General features: G+C 39.2%; 1 protein-coding gene across 1 annotated transcript; it reads right to left on the bottom strand.

Moving 5' to 3' along the window:
- On the bottom strand, positions 1-16,952 carry LOC139297062 (coiled-coil domain-containing protein 178). The gene is made up of 19 exons (XM_070919644.1): positions 16,889-16,952; positions 14,480-14,616; positions 14,313-14,371; positions 14,148-14,227; positions 13,609-13,812; positions 13,240-13,460; positions 11,845-11,987; positions 11,310-11,463; positions 11,117-11,212; positions 10,750-10,886; positions 10,446-10,629; positions 10,264-10,326; positions 9,776-9,904; positions 9,543-9,656; positions 9,192-9,337; positions 8,719-8,878; positions 5,961-6,110; positions 2,515-2,649; positions 1-156 (listed from the first exon to the last, which is right to left on the bottom strand). Exons 1-19 carry the CDS (start codon positions 16,950-16,952, stop codon positions 1-3), a joined length of 2,532 nt encoding a protein of 843 aa, XP_070775745.1.
- Between the last annotated feature and the right edge of the window lie 3,336 nt (positions 16,953-20,288).

Genomic DNA, 20,288 nt, shown 5'->3' with positions numbered 1-20,288 from the left:
TTACACTGCTATTTGAACTGAAGGCATCTTCTCATTCGATCCAGCGGCATCTGGACTGGCTTGTTTGTTCACACCGGCATCATCAGTGGTAGTAGAGTCATCTGTCAAGGATCGCAGGGACTCAGAGATGAGCTGAATTTCTTCTGACAACCCCTCCTGTTTGAATAAGGGACAAATGGAATCAATGGAAACAAGCTAATTAAGAAAATGCTGTTTTTGTAGAAAGGCAATTTTGCAAACTACTTGCTCTGTGTGCATCCCACACACAGCTGATGGTGGGTCTACAATTGTGAGAGTAAAGTTACCATCTCGTTCTTATTTTTGTGGGGAAGGAGAACAAGAGGCTCCTGGTGAACCACGTCCAGGTTCAGTGCTCTTCTGTTTTAAAAACCTCAGCATCCAGTTTTTCTATTAAACTGCCTGGCACTGTCAACCAGCTTGGGAATCTGAACCGGCCTAGCCATGCAGAAATTCTCTGACTAACAATTATATCAGCAACAGGATCTTGGATTACTGTCCCCTGGGACTGGGGCAGTGGGCGTCTGCTCCAATCATTACTGGCCATTCAACAAGGCTCTGCACTGCTCTCCGCTGTTAGCCATTGTCAATTATGCCATCCCTAGTGTAAACTCGCAGAACACAAAGCTGAACTGCCAGTTCTGGCAGGAGTGTAACAGGATGACAGCCCGCCACCCCCCCCCCCCCCACACCCCCCCCCCCCCTCCCGCCACTACCCCCACCCACTCCCATCCACCCACCCTAGGGTTCCCCCGGCCTTCCTCCCCTCAAGCTACTTTTGAGCAAACTGCCATTTGGCTCCTGATTCAAGCACGCCGTGAAAGCGCTAACCTGACCTCTCTTATGTTCTGCTTGTGGGGTTAAGTGGACATGATGGATTAGTATAGGCCTCGTCGGGATTCAGCCTGGTTTAACTCCAGTTACAACTGGTATCAGTTTTGATTTCTTCATTTCTTTCTTACAAAGTGGCAACGATATTCATAAGCTGTGTATCATGTAATTGTGAATCTCTGTGGTTAGTATGGACCCACTGAAATATCCTGTGCATTATCACTATCTGCATACTGTCATTTATTTGTGGATCATAAGATCATATTAAAGGTCTTGATTTTTAGGTAATCACGCAAATTGTGTGTTTTTGCTGGCTAATAAACTAATAAAGATTTTTATTCTCAAAAAGGTTTTTCTACATGTGTACTTTTTGGAGCATAGACCCTGAGCTGGACTGTTCATGAGGAGCCTGTTTAAAGTGAGTGCTGCCTGCTCTGATGGACCCTGTGCTGAGCTGTGACGGGTGACGGTGTGGTGCGCATGAATACACCAGCTCTTTTGTCCTTCACACTCTGCAGCTCCCTGATAGCTCCTCCCCCTGTGCCCTACTCCTCCCTGCCTTGAGCTGTGATCTGCTGGGGCCTTTTGAGGCTGGGCCAGTGAGACATGGCTGCTCCCTGTAATGTCTGGACCAGACCCATCAAAAAAACATGTCAGCAGTCAGAGGAGGAGGAACTGAGAAGGAAACCACTTAATAGTATTTTCACCAGGTACTCCCCTGGAAAACCTCTAATCAAATCTGAGCATGTTTTGCCTCCAGCATCTCTGATAAAGTTGAATTAGAATTTTGGTGAACAACAAATTAACCAACAAAAACAAAATAGGGATTTTTACACAAACAGATTGCAACTGACATGGCTAGTTACGTGTTTAGGATGCCCTACTGTTACGATAAAAAATAAGCAAAAAAGGTGGAAGTAGTTCATAGTATGGTTGCATGCCACCTGGCTCTGCGGTAATGCTGGACAGGACATTTCATAAAGATTCATCACTGTCTCTCCGTCCGCTTTGACCTCATCTCACATCACAGCACAGATTAGACACCGATTATCCTCTAAATGAAGATCCTTACTTCTCAACCTTGCAGAATATGCTGCTACTCTTCTGCAAGGCAGACGGAAGGTTATTCTATTCACAAAGGAGAAGCTGTAACACAGATATCTTCCATGTGGTGTAATGAACTCACTCTGAATTGTCACAAATGCCCCCACTAAACAGGACACCGGCTCAAATGTGAATGCAATGTGTTGTGTATATGGAGTTATCTAGAGAGGAGTAGAGCTAGCCGAAGACATGGAGTCACTGCATAGGCACTCTAGCAGACACATCATCCATCACATCAGTCTGCGATCTGATGAGTGAATGTATAGACTGTAATGTAAGAGTGGCGTCTTTAACTTCACCATAGCAGTGAGGCACAAAGCCTTGGTGGATGCTTGCGTGACTGCCCTTGCTTGGCACAGAAGACACAAGGCAACTGACTAGCCGGATGAGGCTCAAACAATGCCAAGCATAACATGGAGTTACTGTAGTATGCAAAAGAATACGCTTCCATCCGGTAGGATACCTAGACTGGGATAAAAGTTGAATAAAGGGATTTACCATTTAAATGAATGGCGACAGTTTGTGAAGTTTTCCAGCCTGTTTTACATTATGTACAAATACCTGGGCTGTTTTTATTTTCTGGTCGGTCTCTCGAGAAAGAGCCTGGCACCGGTCCAGTTCAGCCTGGCTGTAGAGGCTGCGTTGTTTGAAGTATTTCACCAAAGCTTTGTGCATCCTCTTCTGCAACAAAGAGAGCTAGGGGGAGAGAAGGCAGAGAAAAGGAATTGGTAAGGCAGGAGAGGAAATTAATGGCAGTGTTCAAGAAGAATGATGGAGGGGAATAGAGAAAGCAGTCAATAGCCCATTCTGCAGTACACGGGCCTGACAGGAATTTCACAGTCTCTTGGTTTCTCTGCCCACTCGTGTGCACTCATCAGAATCCAGTCACATCTGGCTGCCAGGATGGGGGGTTAATTTTCTCTAAATGCTTCAGCAGTTTTGTTCTAGCCGAGGCAAACTCTGTGACTGCAAAGCTGATGAGTAAAATATTTCTACTTCACCCAGTTTAACTTTATACCAATCCCCTCAAGACATATTTTACACATACACACAGAGTCATGAACCCCCCACTGAAACCAGAAATTATTCCTAGTCTCTTGGAAAGACATGCTGCTTGCTTTATTATTTGAACACAGTTTCAAGCAAAGAGGTTTAAATTCTGATAGATGCCATTGCTTTTCTCCCCCCTCCATCTCTCTACTCTTCCTACAAAGCTTATCATTGCTTGGCAATGTGTTCCCCAGTGCATTGAAAACTAAAGCGAATTAGCTCAGTCATCAGCTCCTGAAGGAAAGACAATAACAAGAATGCTCTTTATGGTGTACCCTGTTAAAACCCAAGTGCTGAAAGCCTCCACATAAACAAAGCAATGCTTACATGTACAGTAGGATCAAGAGGATTTTTATAAGAGGCTGGCAAGTGCTGTCAGATGCTAATTAATCATGCATTTTTTAATTTACAAATGAGAATTTTTATTATGTGAATGTATTTATACTTGTTGAATTTTGATGAAGTAACATCTAATGTAAATACATTATATTACATACATAACATTACTACATCCTGTTTTTTAAAATAAAAACTGCTATCTGTAATATTGGATAGCAGAAGAGTGTCTTGATTGGACAATAAATAAATAGGAAATGCTTCTTCCACTACAAACACACAAAGCCGTGGTATGCCACAAGATACACAAGATACACAAGATACACAACACTTTAAGTTATGTGGCTGACTGGAACTGTTCAGTTGAGTTAAATCTGTATCTGAAAGTACATTAAAGCCGCAGTCTGCAATTTTTTGATATTGGTAATAAATATAGAATAAACAATAAAGTAATATCAGTGTTGGATAAAGTGTGATCCTTTACTTTAGCAAAAGTAATAATACTGCAATACAGAGTATAAGTATATTACAAGTACAGTCCTGCATTGAATTAAAATAACGGTACTTAAAGAATTAAAAGTAAGCACTAGTATGCAAGTGTTATACTATTATATATTATATTATTGGATTATTTTTACTGATGCATTAATAATTAAGTAGCATTTTACTGTTGCAGCTGGTCTAGGTGAAGGTAATTCTAACCATTTTATACACTGTTGGGTAGTTTAATCTATAACAGCGCATCATATTTTATAAACTCATCATGTGTTTTGTGTGTAAAATCTTAATCTGAAAAGTAACTAGTATCTAAAACTGTCAAATAAATGTAGTGGAGAAAAAAGTACATTAAATGGAAATACTAGTAAATAATATATAATAGTCAAGTACAGCTACCTCAAATTTGTACAGTGCTACATGTACTTCATTACAATCCACCACCGACTAACATTCAAGGCAACAAGTAACAAGACTGAAACTAGATGCTCCATCTACTTTGCTGTATTTCAACGTGACAACTTGTGGAGAATTAATAATTACATATTCAAAGGTAGAACTACAACCTGCATTTTAACATGTTAACATCAACTATGGGCTGTGTTGATGTCTTGGAAAAGTTCAAATCACAATTATGAGCCCACTTCCAATCATCAGGTTTCCATGTTTTAGATGCTTTTTGTATGGTTTTGGACAAAAAAATCAAAGCGCAAAGAAATGTATTTATAGTAGTAGAAATCCAACTGTACTTCATGCCAGTTCATATTTAAGGCATTACGCGCTGTGTAGTAGTTGCCTTGAAAGCACGAGGGTTGTTTTAAACGTGTCACTTGAACTATACGTCAGAGATGCCTGCTGTTAGGATTATATTTCTATATAAGGAGACTTCAGAGATGGTTTTCATTGTGTCCCTCAGTTGAATATAATAAAAGAGATTATGGGCTCTCCAAACACACAAATGACTGGTGTGAGGCATTTCACACACATGCACTAATGTTATGATCTCTCAAATGATCCTGACAACGTTAAATGCATTTACCTTGTTGCCTCCAGTTACAATCAAATCAATTAAGGGCAATCACATTGTGTAATATATGTACTAACTGGGACATAAAATGCAAACATTATAAGGATAATTGTAAATTTGAAACAGGAAAGAAGAGTGCTTGACTGTTCCTGTTTAAATCAGATTAAATGTGATAGGCCTGCATCTACATTTCAGAAACACTGCTGATTATAAGCTTGTTATAAAAACTAAATTCAGGGATAAAACACTAGCCGAGAGGCTGCTGTTGTAGAAGTGTGGAGTTGAAACAAACAAAAATGGTGAAGGCTGAATCCGGAGTAAAAGAAAATCAGGCTTTGATCATGAGCGTGGAAAATCCTGTCCACAGGATTTTATTTTTGCATGCATTTTTCACTTGATAACATTCATGCAGTTAGATGAGGAATTGCTCAAGTAAAGGTATTAGTCATTTTTGGAACAAATAATATGTGTTTTTCATTGCAGGAGCCATGTGGCTTCTTCCTGGTGTTATGGTTGTCATGTGTAATTCTATTACAGTTAAATAGTGTCAAAAACTATAAAGATTAAACAGTAAAATGCTGCCGAGTTGTCTCCCTCAACTAGTCAAGACCTCTGCCACAATTTTAGCACTGAAGGCACGTTCATTGTCTGTCTGTTCCTAAACTGTGTATGTGTGAGCTGTGGTGAGCAGAGGCAAATTTGTAATACCCTGATAATAAAACGTTTCACCTCTAACCACCTTACAAAAACCATAATCAAGAAAATGTAGAAGGTATAGTATTTACATGTACCATCAACCTCTCTCTTTACTCCCCTTGGTGGCTAAACTACATAACTATCATTACATTATGCCACATCCATCATCCTCCTCCACTCAAGTTATCTCATCATTATTAGATTGCAGCAGTAACCTCCTCACTGGTGGCCAAACTAAAACCTTCTTAAAATTACTGCCCATGCGAAGACGAGCAGCATTGAATAGAACACAAAGGGACAGAACATGAGATAACAAAAGCAAAAATTCCTAAGTCATAAAACATAATTAAAAAGAGAGGGGGTGAGAGATAGTAAATATAACAATAGGTTATGTAAACTGTACCTGTGTATAATAATGAAAAGATTTATGTGCATGGTTTTTCTCGCTCAGTGCAGACGCTGCTTCCTGTTTGGCCTCCATGAGGATCTTCTGAAGACCTTCATATTCGCCTGCCAGCTGTTTGTTCTCCTTCAGTGCAATTTGTAGTGCTTCCTACACACACATGAAAACAGGTTTATGTAAAACGGTGAAGGTAAATAATATGTTTACAGTAGCTATTAAATAACCACCACAACACCAGCAGGTGCAAGGTCGACTACAGACCAATACTGTTGCCACTGTAATTGTGACAAACCTACTCTACATTGTCACTGACTCAACTTTTTGTCTCGCAATCCTGATCCTGATACATCAATTCAGAAAATACCGGGTACTGATCTGATACCTTTCCCAAAATTAAACTTTATATATCTTACTGCGCAAAACTCACCGGAATAATTTTTATGAAAGGTAACATGAGGCCAGGGGTCGCTGTGGCACTAAAAACTGGAGCTGGTGTCCCTCTGTGATTAAATGAATGTAACTGATTTCACAAACACAGAATTTTATAATGACATTAACAAAGACGTCATATTTAATGTCGATCAGTCACGCCAAGATCAGTATCGGCCCTGATACACATCTGGTGTATCTGATTGGCAATATACTGAACAAAGTTACAAGGATTGGAGCCAGGGACCTCTCACATTTAAATGTGAATATTACAATTAGAGCAATCAGCATTCACAAATGGATTTGTGTTAGTATGATGGCCGTTTTATCAATATGTTTGTATGAGACCACAGCAACACTGGCAGAAGAACATCTGCTGAGGCAGCATTAAGTGCAGTACAGATGTAAAATACATAATGAATGATCACATAGATCAGTGTTTTCTTGACTCACCATCTGCTATGTACAGATACCCATGAAAAGATGGTGAAGGGAACTGGAGAGTCAATATGCAGTACTGTACATACTATGTAGTAACAACACACTGACCATTAGAGGATGCTTTAGTTGTACCACTGACCTGCTAGGTGTGCGTACAATACAATAATACATGCTTTCTGTATTTGTGCTGCAAATAGCAGGAATACAACAACGGATACTTTTCTGGGAAATCAAGCAAATAAATCACAGTGAGTATGTGTCTCTCTGCATGTCCTCTTCTCATTTGAACAATGTTTCCCAAGTACTGGATATGTGGCTGGTGAATATCTCAAGTCTACCTGCAGACATAATGAAGTGTGTCTCTGCAGTAAAACAGAACAGCACTAAAGTGATGAGTTTAACCCAGCAGAAAGAGGGGCTGTAAACATGACAAATGCCTGCTATTGATTTCAGGTTTAATTACTCCATGCAGCACTGACAAAGCCCATCTGATGCTGTTGTGAAGTGTAAATGGAACAAATTACACTTCATCGCCCATAAGAAACTGATAGCGTCGGCAGTTTGCATTGTTTACTTTGTGCTCGCCAAAACGACAAGCCCTGATCAAATCAAAAGACAGGTGCATGTATGAAAGACGAGCTACTCTCAGATATGTATGGGGGGAATAGAGATGACCACAGATTCCACACCTATTTCACCTTGATATACCCTGTTTTTGTATATTTAAAATGAACCATCTGCAGGTTGTATTTCATACAGCCACAAACCAATTCCCATCTGGCCATTAGTCATACTGACCTCTATCAGCTTCTATAGCAAAGAGGAGCTGCAACCTACAGGAGCTTATAGGAGTATAGTATGGGGTCAGCATTTTCAGAAGAAATCTCTTCTGTAAGAATATTTGAAAGTGTCTAACCATTCTGCTTCATGCACTGTGATTTCCGAATGCACACTGCTTATTATGTTATGCTAATGCAGACATTATGTGTGCTTTATATTGGTCTGGATGATTAAAGTGACCAATTTCCTTAGAACTTCAAACTCTCTCTGATCTTTTTATTTGGTGAGGAGTATTGTTGTTATATCATCTTATTTCGTCAAGACTAAACCCTTTTTTGCATGGCTAACTTTTATCTGGCTAATGGGAGTTGTGTCTATGAGGAAGACTTCTAATTCTTAAATTGTCTCACGCCAACAACTTCTTTAAAGTTGCTGCACTTGGATGCATGGCGGCTTAAGCTCCATTGCCTTTTCTTGTTTTGAACTAATGCATTCTTGATCACCGTTTAATGAAACTATATACCACATGGCGATTTCACATTAGATAAGCCATGTGAAACCCCCATCAGCAAAGAGGCTCTGGCTGGGGCTGATAATCCTGCAGATGAAAACCTTACAATAAATAGGGGTTTCTCTTACAAAGGAGTGTTCAAATACATGCCATTTTGTGCACGGTACACTCATGTTTTTACATTGGTTTCTGACATTCATATAAAAAGTCCAGATTATATGCTTATGTGATACTGTGAACTGTACGCTTACATTAAAATAGCTATTGAAAATGTTGGCCTACAGGTAACAAAATAGGAACCGCATCTCACCACGACACGCATCATCAAATTCGTCCAGACAAAAGACTATAACAACAGTGAGTTGTCATTTGTGGGAAAAGCACTTAAACAAGATTGACCATGGCTTGTAATTTTAATTGCACACAGCTCTTTTTTCTGCATCTTAAGGGAAGTATTGTGACAAGCAATGTGCTGACACTAATCCACAAACAAATAAACAATGAGATGTTTTTTACAGCTTGTCTCTGATTGCACAGTATTTGACACAAAGAAAGTCATGTATTTACAGGGAGTTACACTGAACAGCGTTTTGTTACCTTGGTGTCTTCCATTTCTTTTTTTCTTGCTGCAAAATGAGCAGTGTGTGTCTGCATGGATCGCTGTGCTCGTTGTTGGCAGTTATTAATATCAGACTGCAAGGTGCTCATTATGAGAGCAGCTGATTTGTTTTTGAATTCCACCACATCAAAAACACTTCTGGAAGGAGAAATCAAACACATAAAATTATATTATTTTTCTAAAATTACTTATCATAAATACAGTGGGAGAGCTGATGGGAATTTATACTCAAAGCAAGAAATACTCAGCGTTTTTGAAAAAGTTGAATATTATTAAATATATAATCAAAGAAATACTAAACATTTTTAGAGAAAAGGTTGAATATTTTGATTGATTCATTTTCTTTCAAAAGGCTGACATTGAATAAAAGGTTGAGTACTCTCCAACTATAATATCCCATTCCTTATTATAAACTATTATATTGAGTGTTTCCTGTGTATAACTAACTTACTGAAGTTCTGCTATGACTTCTGGCATGCTTTCAACTATCTTTTCCATTTTATCTGAAGCATCTCGGTATTCTTCGCTCTTCTTCGTGAGGTCACTGATCTTGCCCAGGATGCTGTTATATCTCTTTTTAGTGGCGGTGTGTAAATCCTGTCAACAAATAGTAGCATTAACATTGTAAAAAAAGACTTTGTTCAAAGTGCTTAGAGCAAGACATTACCTTGTTCAACAAAAGAATAACATGATAAATAGCTGTGACTAGCTTTGTGCTCAACAAGCTTCAGAGTGAACCTCACTTAACAACTGTTCTTTTACTCAAGAAGAATTGCTTTATGCAACCCTTAACTTTTCTTACCTGAGCAGCTTTCAGCAGGTCACATTTGAGTTTTTTCTCCTTCTCAAGGTTGACTAATGTGTTCCTGTGCTCACACTGGATCTTTTCCAGATTTTCTGTAATTTTCTTGATTTTCTATACAAACCAAAGATGAGTCACAAATGCAGTTGACTTAAACTGTTACTAAAATGTTGCTTTTTTCATGTAAAACTATCTTCAGACTATGAGGAATCATTATTAAGCTTTATCAGTACCTCAGTTTTTGTCTCCAGAGCTTTTGTTGCTGAGGATGCATCTTCAAATTCTTTCTGAAGTTTTTGGTTAGTTAGCTCTGAGCTCCTTTGCTGTCGATACAATTCTTCGTTTATATTTTCACACTGACCCTGATGCAAAAGAAAATACAAGACAGAATGTCATTATCCTAAAGACTTCAAACATGTACAAGGGGTTAAAACAGTAGTGGGAAAAGTAATGGGAGTGGGAATGTACAAAATTATGCAACTGAATACAGGCAGGAATTTAAAACTACCTGTAATGTTCCATTCCACATAGGTAGGCGCTTATACAATAAAAGTATTCCACAGAAACTGAAAAGGTTTTCAAAAATACTGTGATGCATTTTGAAGATTTCAATTTAAATCTACTTTGTTTGCATCACAGTTTTGTGATTACATTTTTCTTCCACTCTGAGTAAAATGTAGTCGGTCACAGTGAAGACTCTGAAGCGCCTCATGAATTATACCTTCAGTAGTTCCAGGGCAGTCATCTGACCTGTCAGATCTTTCCTCAGGTTTTCAATCTCTTTCTGTAGAGCATAGAAAGAGCACTGAGTAACACTGGAGAAAGCACTTGGTTTCTCACATCTTCCTTACAAACTGTGACCCCTGCAGTATACATAGAACATGTACATATGTTGTCACTGACCCTGGCCCTCTGTTCTTCCATGAAGGTGAGCCGCTCCTGCTCCTCCAGTTTAGTCTGGGTGACACTGTGCTGGGCTACAACTTGGGTCACTTCCTTCTTGGCCTTTTCCCACTGCTCGTCATTGTCAATGATTTTCTGGAGCATCTGCTTCCTCTCCTCATGCATCTGCTTCACTGCTTTCTCGCTAACAGAAATCACAGAGAAAAGTAAAGGTAGACACTCCTAAGTAGTCTACTACTGTATATAGCAATACAAAATATGGGATGTTGTATGTTCCTCCTCCATTCAGGCTTTGACACTGTACCTCTCAGAGAGTTTTATCTTGTAGTCTTCTACATTCTGTTCATACTCCATGTTTTCTTTACGAATAGCTGCAAAAGCATTACGTTTTGAATGGAGCTGCTCTTCTATGCGGGAAACCTCTGCGTCCCCGTTAAGTCTCTGTGGATAACATAACATACAGTGTGCCACTGAGTGAGTGCACTTATCCAAAACACCTTACAGTACCATGAATTCAAACATTATTAGCATGCAGAGCTCCAGTGAGAGTCCAATCATAGTCTGGCAGTTATGTGCCATGCTCTACCAAATGAACTATCAAGACACACATAAGTAGCCAAAGCAGCACCAACATTATAAAGAGATTTGAACAGAAGTGTGGCAATACTTACAGTTTTCTCAATGTCTTCTTGCAGGGCAATTAGTTTCTCCTTTAATTTCTTATTCTTTCGTATTCCATCCTCAATTTGAAATTTCAACTGCACAATCTGTTATAAAAAGGGAAAAACACGAATTTGACTACTTTTGTAAACAGTTGAGAGCTTTTTTAACTTTAAAAATCAAAATACGGACAATATCAGTTACCCTGTCCTTTTCTGTTTTCTCGAGCTCCATAATTTCAGGGATACGTTGTGTTATGGCTGCAGACTTTTCTTCAGTAAGAGCGACTGTCTTCTCAGCATCCTTTATTTCAGCGCATACACCTTCCTCAAGCATCTTCAACTGGTTTAAATCTTCCCTGGAGGGAAAAACAGTTTTGTCTTTTCTTATTAAGTTGGTGGATTAAAAGCAGTTTTTGAAATCCAATGCTCACTTAGGGTTGAGAATCACAGGATAACTCCTAACACAATGTTGTCACAAGATGCTGCACATGGAAGCGATGGTATCACAACCCAAGCGACTCATATCATTATACTGCAAGAAAATCATCTACAACACAGCATGATAACTGAATAGGAAAATATAACCTTAGATAAGCACATTTATTTTTTTCAAAGCAGGAATGAACCCTATTGATGAAAGCTATTCAAACTTCTTTATGAAAGATGTCTCCTGTCTCAGTTGTACTACTTTGCTGGTGAACCTGTTTGTTTTCACTGCAGTTAGGATGAATACTCACAGTCTGTTAGCCAGCTGATTCTTCATCGCCATCAGTACATGATATAGTGATATCTTTTCATTGTTGGCGTCCAGTTCCATATTTTTTAACTCCTTCTGAATCAGTATGAGATTACTTTGTGTTTTTGTGTATATTTCATCAGCCTTAAAAAAGAAGGTGGGAATCATGGGGTTATTATTTTCCTCAGATTTCATTTGTAAGTCATTTCATAAAGGTACTGATATTGAAGGCAATACATTATCCTCTTATCAAATCACTGTTGAAACGAAATATTCTGAATCCCATACACACCTAAAGTAACCCCTTCCATAAGCCAACAGCGAGGCTACGCACTAAAAGGTTTTTTTTCTTAGTTTTGGCAAATCTAAGAAAATCCAGGAAGCCTAAAGCTAGCTATTAGCTCTGTGCTTTCAGTAAGCCTGATTCTTAAGATTCACACTTGAGAGCCCAGGGTTAACATCTTCAGAACTCTCACAGCCAATGACTTGTTAAGATGTGAATAAAAAACAAACCTTTAATGTGTTCAGAAACTGAGTCAATCTGGTGTTTCATTTAGCAACCATAAAGCTGCAGTGGTTTCGGGTCAAAGTCGACCTGTTGCACGTTGACCCCTCTGTCTTTTACCCATCACTCTTCTGGTACACTTTTATATTGCATATTTGCAATATAGGCATGAAAGTCAAGGTACAGCTGAGGTTGAATTTGGTCATTAGATTCTGATGCACCCTGACTTGAACTAAAGAAATTAACAAGTAGAAAAGCTAAATGAAAAAGTCAGGGAGTTATCAAAGTTAGTAGGATTCATCCTCTGGGGGCCATGAATGTCTGTGCCAAATTTCATGGCAATCCAGTCAATTGTTAAAATGGAATGATTTTACTTGAGACCAAAGTGTTAGACGAACACTGGACCAATAGACCAACACACACTGCAATCCCTAGTGCCATGCCACTTGTGGATTAAAAATAGTTAGAAAAGAAGAGAGAGTGGGTGAGGGAGATAGAGCTAGTGTGCAAGGGAGAAACTAATCAGGAACTCAAAAATGATCCTCATTTGGTGCATATTTTATTGTGGTTATTTGCTATTGTATAAAATGCACCAGAATGTGGTTCAGCACTTGCAAACCCAGACCAGGGATTAACAATAAAATCTGAGAAATTGGGGACTGTGAGATCTTAATCACATTGAGCTGGAAATGTACTAAGCAATCAACATTTTTTAACTTGACACAACTGGACTGTGTCAACAACAAACTCTTAACTATTCGCTGGTTAATTCTTGCAAAAATGCCAATTCTTCAGCTACTACTGGAGACAGTGCTATTAACCATATCCCTTCAGCTCCCAGGTGACATAGAAACTGTTTTTAAAACAAAAATAAATTAAATTAGAGGTTACCTCAGCTTGTGCAGTGTTGATTTGATTTATGATGCCTCTCTGGAGGTCCAGGTTTTCTTTCACAATGGGAACTTGTTTTTTGGCAAAGCTGATGTCCTCATGTAAGCGCTGGTTCAACACCTCAGTCTGTGACAGTTTCTCCTGGGCTTTGTCAAGTTTCTCTCTTTCCAATTTTAGCTGCCACTTTAGTTCAGTGATGTCTCTAATGCAAGCCTCGTGCTCTAGAAAAAAGCAATTGTCAGAAATGAAAAATAAATAAATAAATTTTAAAACATTTAATAAATAAATTTTAAACATTTATTTGTTGTTTTAAAGAACAGCAGCATCACAACACTTCACAAGACACACATACGTCTATACGTCACTGACCTTTTTGGACTACAAAAGCGTGCTCTTGTTGCTTCCACAGTGAAATGCTGTCAACTTTGTTCTCCAAAAATCTTTTTCTTCTCTTCTCTTTGTGGAGAGCTTCCTCTGCATACTGCCGATCAGCCTCCAGCCGCTCAATCAGACACACAACCTCTCCGAGGACATCATTTATTTTCTTCAATAGTGGCGATAATGGACAACTTTCTAGAGGATGAAAAACTTTATCTGACCAACTACAGAGTGCAGATAAACATTACCATGGTCTTTTATTAGTAGAAGTGAATACTGGAAAGTATCTAATTAACTATTATGTAGAGAAAAGATGTGAACCAGTAACTGGGACTCAATGATTGTCACACTGAGTAGCCACTTCTGCCATGAAACAACATCTAAACCTAGAGCTTCATGGAAAAGTCATGGAGACATGTTGCTCTTTTATCTGCATGTACATTAGTGACAGTGTTTGGTTTTCCATGGCATAAGAGAAATCAAGACAAAATGAATGACTTTATGGTATTTTTGAAAAAAGACTTGTTCACCTCTTGTACTAATTGCAATGCCTTCGACGAACAACTCTGTAGATGTCACTGATTCAGTATCTGAGTCTTTGGACTGAAATCTGTTGGAAGGGAATTAAACTCATTTTTACGTCCTACTAAATATAACAAAAAGAAATGGGACATGAAAACAAGAGACGGCTTTACCTTAACGTTTTGCTGTATTGGTGCTTGTCCTGATCGATCTGCGGCTGATATTTTCCAGACTGGTGCAAAACAAAAGGCAAAAAATACTTGTAAATTGATTTTTTACTCCTATCTGATATTAATCTTACAATTGCTCACAAGTTTGATCACATCTGACATCAGTTTACCTGTTGAGACCAATTTTCCACTGTCATCTTCAGCTCTTGGATATGGTAAATAGCATTGTTGACACATGGTGAGGGACTGTTGAGCAAAGCACAAGTGCGACGTCTACCAGAACAGACAGCTTGAAGATCTGCTTGATCTTGGGAAACACAAAATATTGAGATCTGTAAATCCAACTTAAAATTCTAGTTTATCACAAACAAACAATTTCTTTGAGAGAAGCAATGGAAAGCCAACCCTACCTAAAGTTGCTCCTTCACATAATGGCACAAAGACCCTGAAATATTTTATACATAACACATTGATGAACCATCCCTCAATGAAAGAAAACTCAGAAAACAACAGACTTTTGTTGGAACAAACACTCACCCTACTTCATTAACTTTATTTTGAAAAGTAATTACAAAAATGTATTTGGCTGTGAAAGATGTCCTGTGATTCTTTCCGTTCTCTTTGACTCTGCTTGCATAGACTCTGCAATATATTGGAGGCATCAGTGAGAGAGCAGAGACAACAAATTTGAACATCTCAAGACAAACCCAGGGGCGCAATTCTTAGTGGTGAAAGGACGCCATCTGGCTGACAAAAAGGATAAAAAACACCAACGCTGCAGATTGCAATCCTTCACATGAACGTCTAAGAAATACTGTCTTTTGTCTATATTATAGTACAGAGAGACGTCATGCACACTAACAAGTATCCTTTGGGCAAATTCAAAAGAGTAAAGATTATTGAAGACCAAATTGATCTTAGTAGCAAAAAGTTCCCTATGCTGTATATTATTTCAATATATAGTATATGAATGCTACTACAAACACTATGTACAGTTACGTATAAGGATTGGAATAGTTCATTTCTGCATATGTGAAAATGACATTTTGATGTCTCTGAGGTGAGCTGTCACAGGAATATCTCACAGAAATTATGTCAAATTGAATTTGTGATACAGTAAGTAGATAAAAAAAGAGGAAACAACTACCAATATTACTTGTACAATCGACAAAACTGTACAGAAATGTACATTATATGTACTCCTCTGTCTTATACTGTAAGCTGCAACGTAAGATAGCAGGTAAGATGGTAATGTTTTTTTCACTGCAAAGCCCACCAGATAGAGTGGGGGAGAGCTGTCTATAATAAGCAATACACTTTAATCAACTTTATTTAATTTTATACATTTTCCATTATTAGGGAAATAGGGCTAACTTTTTGCTGTCATGGTCTAGATGAATGAAATATAGATGGAGAACCATGGGTGGACTGCTAGTCGCTAAACTTTGCAGGGTGAGGACACATACACCTGTCTTCCCAGAGGTGCCATCATAGTGACATCTGGGGTTGCCTGGCACCTTTGAACAGCATCACATTTTTGGGGTAGTTGATAGGCCCCCTTCATTACAAGTTTCTGTATAGCTGCGCAACAGCAACAGATGTTGCGCTGCTAGACAGGTAAAAGACCACATAGTTGAGATACAACCAAAACTGTCACAGACCTGTGGACAAACAAGTAACTCTAATCAGTAAAAAATAGGTAGATCACAAACTGTATGTGAGACTATTGAACCTTTCCCGGTTAGAGATAACAGTTATCTTGCCACAGTGCTCCATTAATTAGGAGAATAGCTAGTGAGTGAGTTGATTTAGACCAATACAAGAACGGCTGAGGAAAAACTGTGGGGAGACCCGAAATGAAGGCCATCTGTTGCTGCGCAGTTTAGATGAATAATACACAGTGAAAGAACCAAGTGGGGTAGGAAGGTGGTAAGGTAATATGTCATCAGTGGGCTGAATAAGCTCTAAATCATACTGGCAGGGTGTATTATTGCCACAGGGCAGGCTCATGTGAGTCTGAGGGCCCTCACCTGCCATTTCACTAATGATATTAGATATTTAAATGTAAGTATCATCTAAATGTATTCACATTTATTCACCACCTTCACATAATTTCTAATATGCAGTCCTGCTCAAGCACTGACTGGACAACAGTTTACAGTCTACAAGCTGGACTTTGTGAGTGAGTGTGGCTTTCTTGCAGTAGTTGAGCTCTCCAGATGAACTTTTGTCAACATTTCAAGTGTTCAACAGTTCAATAAATACATTAGCAGGTATGTTAACCTAAAAACCACAGTCAAAATGAATAAAGTAGACTGTGAACACAGTCAGTTTCTTTCATCCATATTTGTTTGTTGTTATCTGTTACGTGATATTGGGAGCGTTATCTGTTGTAACAGAATATCTCCATCAGATTTAACGTCTGTTTAAACCAACAACCTAAGTTCAGGCGAACTTGTTGAAACAGACGGATAACACATTCTAACTGCAGCATCATCTGTTTACTGTAATTGTAAATGCGAAAAAATGTATTACTTAACAATAAGTCGGTTAACGTTAACACCGTTAACTCTTCTCACCTTGCTGACTAACGCTAGGTCGTCCTTCCCTTGATGGGAATCTGAGAGGTTCAACGTCCGGCATTGCTGAAACTTGTCCGGTCGGATTAGAAAAACACCACCAGTTTAATCTCCACCGTCCTGTGGAAATGTAGAGGCGTTTACGTTCAAAATTAACCTGAAAATTCAGGAGAAAAAAAGCAACCGTTAATTAGCTAGCTACTTTATTCACACTTTAGGTTTAATATATGCCGTTAATCTTTCATACAAAGTTAACGTTAGCTACCGCTAGCTAAAGTTGCAACTGATACCTTCACTCATCTCGCCCTCTTAGCTAACGTTAAGTTAACACGGTTAATTAACTGAGCTAATGACAAATTAATGAGCAGGAGGGGCGTTGTCATGGCAGAAAGTGAAAGCGAAAAATGGCTGGCTATCAACTTACTTGTATTAACACACCTTTTGTTGCCAGCTATCTGTTAGCTATCTTGAAGTGTGTTGTTCTTCTTCTGTGTGACAACGCCGCAGCTGTCCTGTAAAAAAAGTTGCCTTTCATTAAAGTTTTCTCGACATGAATCAACTGAAGTTACTGTCAATCTCCTGTGGAGGTTGCTAAGCAACAAGGGGCTGCACTTGAAGAGGATGAGTTGCGTTCAAGAGCAGCAATGAAGGTTTATGCTTTTGTTTAGCAGCACTGAGGGGTGTTGCCTACTCGTTTTATGAGATGTTGGGCACATTTTGTTAAGGAATAGAATAAAATCACAGAGGAGTTAATACTTATGGGCTTGTTTTTGATTTAGATCATTTTAGGCTATGATAGTTAGGCCTTCTGCCATACAACTGTAAACACAAGCATACTAAAGACCACAATTATAATGACAACATGCTACAGTATATTTTAGTCTTATACAGTAATGTATGATATATTTATGTTGATTATCAAATGCTAAAAATCTAAACTTAAAATCCAAATAATATGTGTTATTTTGACTTTCTTGGACATTGTTTTACAGGTCTTTTCAGAACTAAGCCAAGGACAGCAAAATCCTATAAAAACTATACAGCCTTTGAAAGACTTTTTAGTTTGTGGTTGCAAAACCTCTGCAATCTGATGCTAATTTTATTTACTATTAGTAATAGGTTGGGGTACTCAAAAATAGATTAATTATCTAGGGATATAGTCAGTGTTTTACAATTCAAACTGTTCAACCACAGAAAGAACAATTTGCAGCATTTGACAACACTTAAATTAGTGCAAAAAGTGCAATTTAAGAAAAACACATCTATCTATGTTCAAGAAACATTCTGAGATAAAATTTGTTGTAACTACAACTATATTGATTGAATATTGTTTTCATTCACAAAGATTTACTGAATCTCGATGACGTCATCCTCCTGAAGCCGCAACAATGCTTACACCAGCGAACGGACGCATCTTTTGCACGAGCGCATCTACGAGTATGCGCAAGTAAATCTGCTTGTTTTCTTCTATTTGTGTCCCTTTTTCGTATCAAACAAACATTTTGCAGCCGAAGCACACTGACGCAAGCGAAGAGATTCCGCATTACGTCATCGCGAAGGCCACATACTGGAGGCAAACGCTGCCTGTGCTCCGCTCAGCCAGTACGCTACCCGAAAATTTCCACTACACAAGCTTTGCGGGAGAGCGGCACAAGAACGGCCGCTTCGTGCAGTGATGCAGCAACCTACACCAAAGAAGCCCTGATTGCACCGCAGGACACGACCGCGCTGTCGGATTCCTGGCTGGAAAACAGTGATGTTGCATGACATGCCTCGAAATAAATTCTGGTAAGTCTTGTGCAAGTGCGCTGCTGCAGCTGCTGGAGGCTGGCGAGCAAGCAAGCAGCGGAGGAGCGACCTTAACCTACTTTGTCACTCTGGGTGAAATGAGTTTCCCCCGATCAAGTTACAGCGATAAAGAAACGGGGATGTGCGAGGATAAAAACACGAGAAACAGAGTCGTATATGCAGGCAGATATTCTGCAACAATGAGACCTTTTGTCTGTCGTACACACAGGTGTCTCTGGCGTGACAGGTGATGCCTGAGCTGAGTATGTACCATAAGGTGCCCGTTGTCTTTCTCGCTGCCCTTTTACCTTTGACCAGTGTTGCTGTGGTGGAATTTTGATGGTTTTCTTAATGTCTAGAGGGCAACGTGACACTTTCCATGCCCAGGAGTGCATCTCTATTCAAGCTTGTGATTGAAATGCAAATGCAATTCTGTGCTGGCTATCGCATCACACATTTGCACAGGCAAACATATTGTATTTTCATTTGCTCCAGTGTTTCCACTATTTTTGATACTTCAACGATTTTTTTTGATTCTTTCAAAAACAGTGTTGTAAACAAAACCACAGCACCTGCAACCATAAATTTGTAGCTGCACTCTCTTTTAACCTCAGGGTCCCAAAGTTTTGGCCTTTTTGCAGCTGAAACCATGGTGATCATCAGCAGGGGACGGAGAGCAGTGGGCCCTCCAGCAGACATCACTGGCTGGTACCAGACAGGAAAACAGTTTCACTACCTACACAGCATTTGCAACACTAAAGCACAACTTCTCTCGCTTTGCTGAGCTCTAACTGATTAACCTTAAGTCAACGGTGCAGCTTTTTTTTTATTCAAGTCAGGAGGGTGGGATTCGGATGCCAGTGTAGTTTATAGTCCCGTGATGTAAAAATAGCTCTGGCCAATCAGTGGTAACAGCTGCAATGCACTGTACCGAGCCGGCCAAACAAAGATTGCTCTGTAACTCTTGTAAGTGCTTGTGTTTGGAAATGTTGCATGACAATCTGTTCAAAGTACATCAAGTACATTAACAGCACTGTCCACCATGTTTTATTGAGCTGCTACAGAAATAGACTCATAATGTAAATAACTGACTAATTGTTGTTGTTGCTGCTGGCCTGACATGCAGTTGAATATTCGGCCAACAGAAGTCCGTGCAGCATTAAAAGATAGAGTGAGTCATTACTGAGAGACCCTTGCTTTGCTTTTGGCAGTGCTTAGCCCCACCAGTCTCTTCTGCAATGTTAATGGTATTCGATGATTTGCTCTTTTAAGGGCTTTTCTAATGCTGCCAGTGTGACAGTGCCACAGAGAAAGAGTAATGTTTGCTGGGCACATGCCAGGAATGAGGTTTGGGGTCTGCAACTAGAGAGCCAGTAAAGCTGTTCAAGAATGTGGAGCCTTCTCATTTGTAGTTAAAGATAGAGGCAGCACAGGCTGTATCCTAGCTGACAGTTTCTAATTTCAGATATCTTCAGTCAGCCCCGTCCATTTGGGCTGCTTTTGTTGTAATGTTTCCTCGTTAGAAAGGAGTTTGTGGTGTGTACAATTGTTTCTAGATGGAGGACTTGGCTTTCTAATAACTCAGGCTCAGGCAAGGGAAAGGAATACGACC

Source organism: Enoplosus armatus, chromosome 14, assembly GCF_043641665.1.
Source record: "Enoplosus armatus isolate fEnoArm2 chromosome 14, fEnoArm2.hap1, whole genome shotgun sequence".
NCBI classification, from domain to species: Eukaryota; Metazoa; Chordata; class Actinopteri; order Centrarchiformes; family Enoplosidae; genus Enoplosus; species Enoplosus armatus.
Note: the sequence above shows the minus strand (reverse complement) of the source record. Positions and strands in the feature narration are given on the sequence as shown.

Excerpts from the sequence above, each read along its gene's own strand:
- LOC139297062 (XM_070919644.1), bottom strand. The coding sequence starts at position 16,952 with ATGCCGGACGTTGAACCTCTCAGATTCCCATCAAGGGAAGGACGACCT. Across the intron at positions 13,813-14,147 it reads CATTGCAATTAGTACAAGAG|AAAGTTGTCCATTATCGCCA; the intron begins GTGAACAAGTCT and ends TTCATCCTCTAG. Across the intron at positions 9,338-9,542 it reads ACCTGCTGAAAGCTGCTCAG|GATTTACACACCGCCACTAA; the intron begins GTAAGAAAAGTT and ends ATTTGTTGACAG.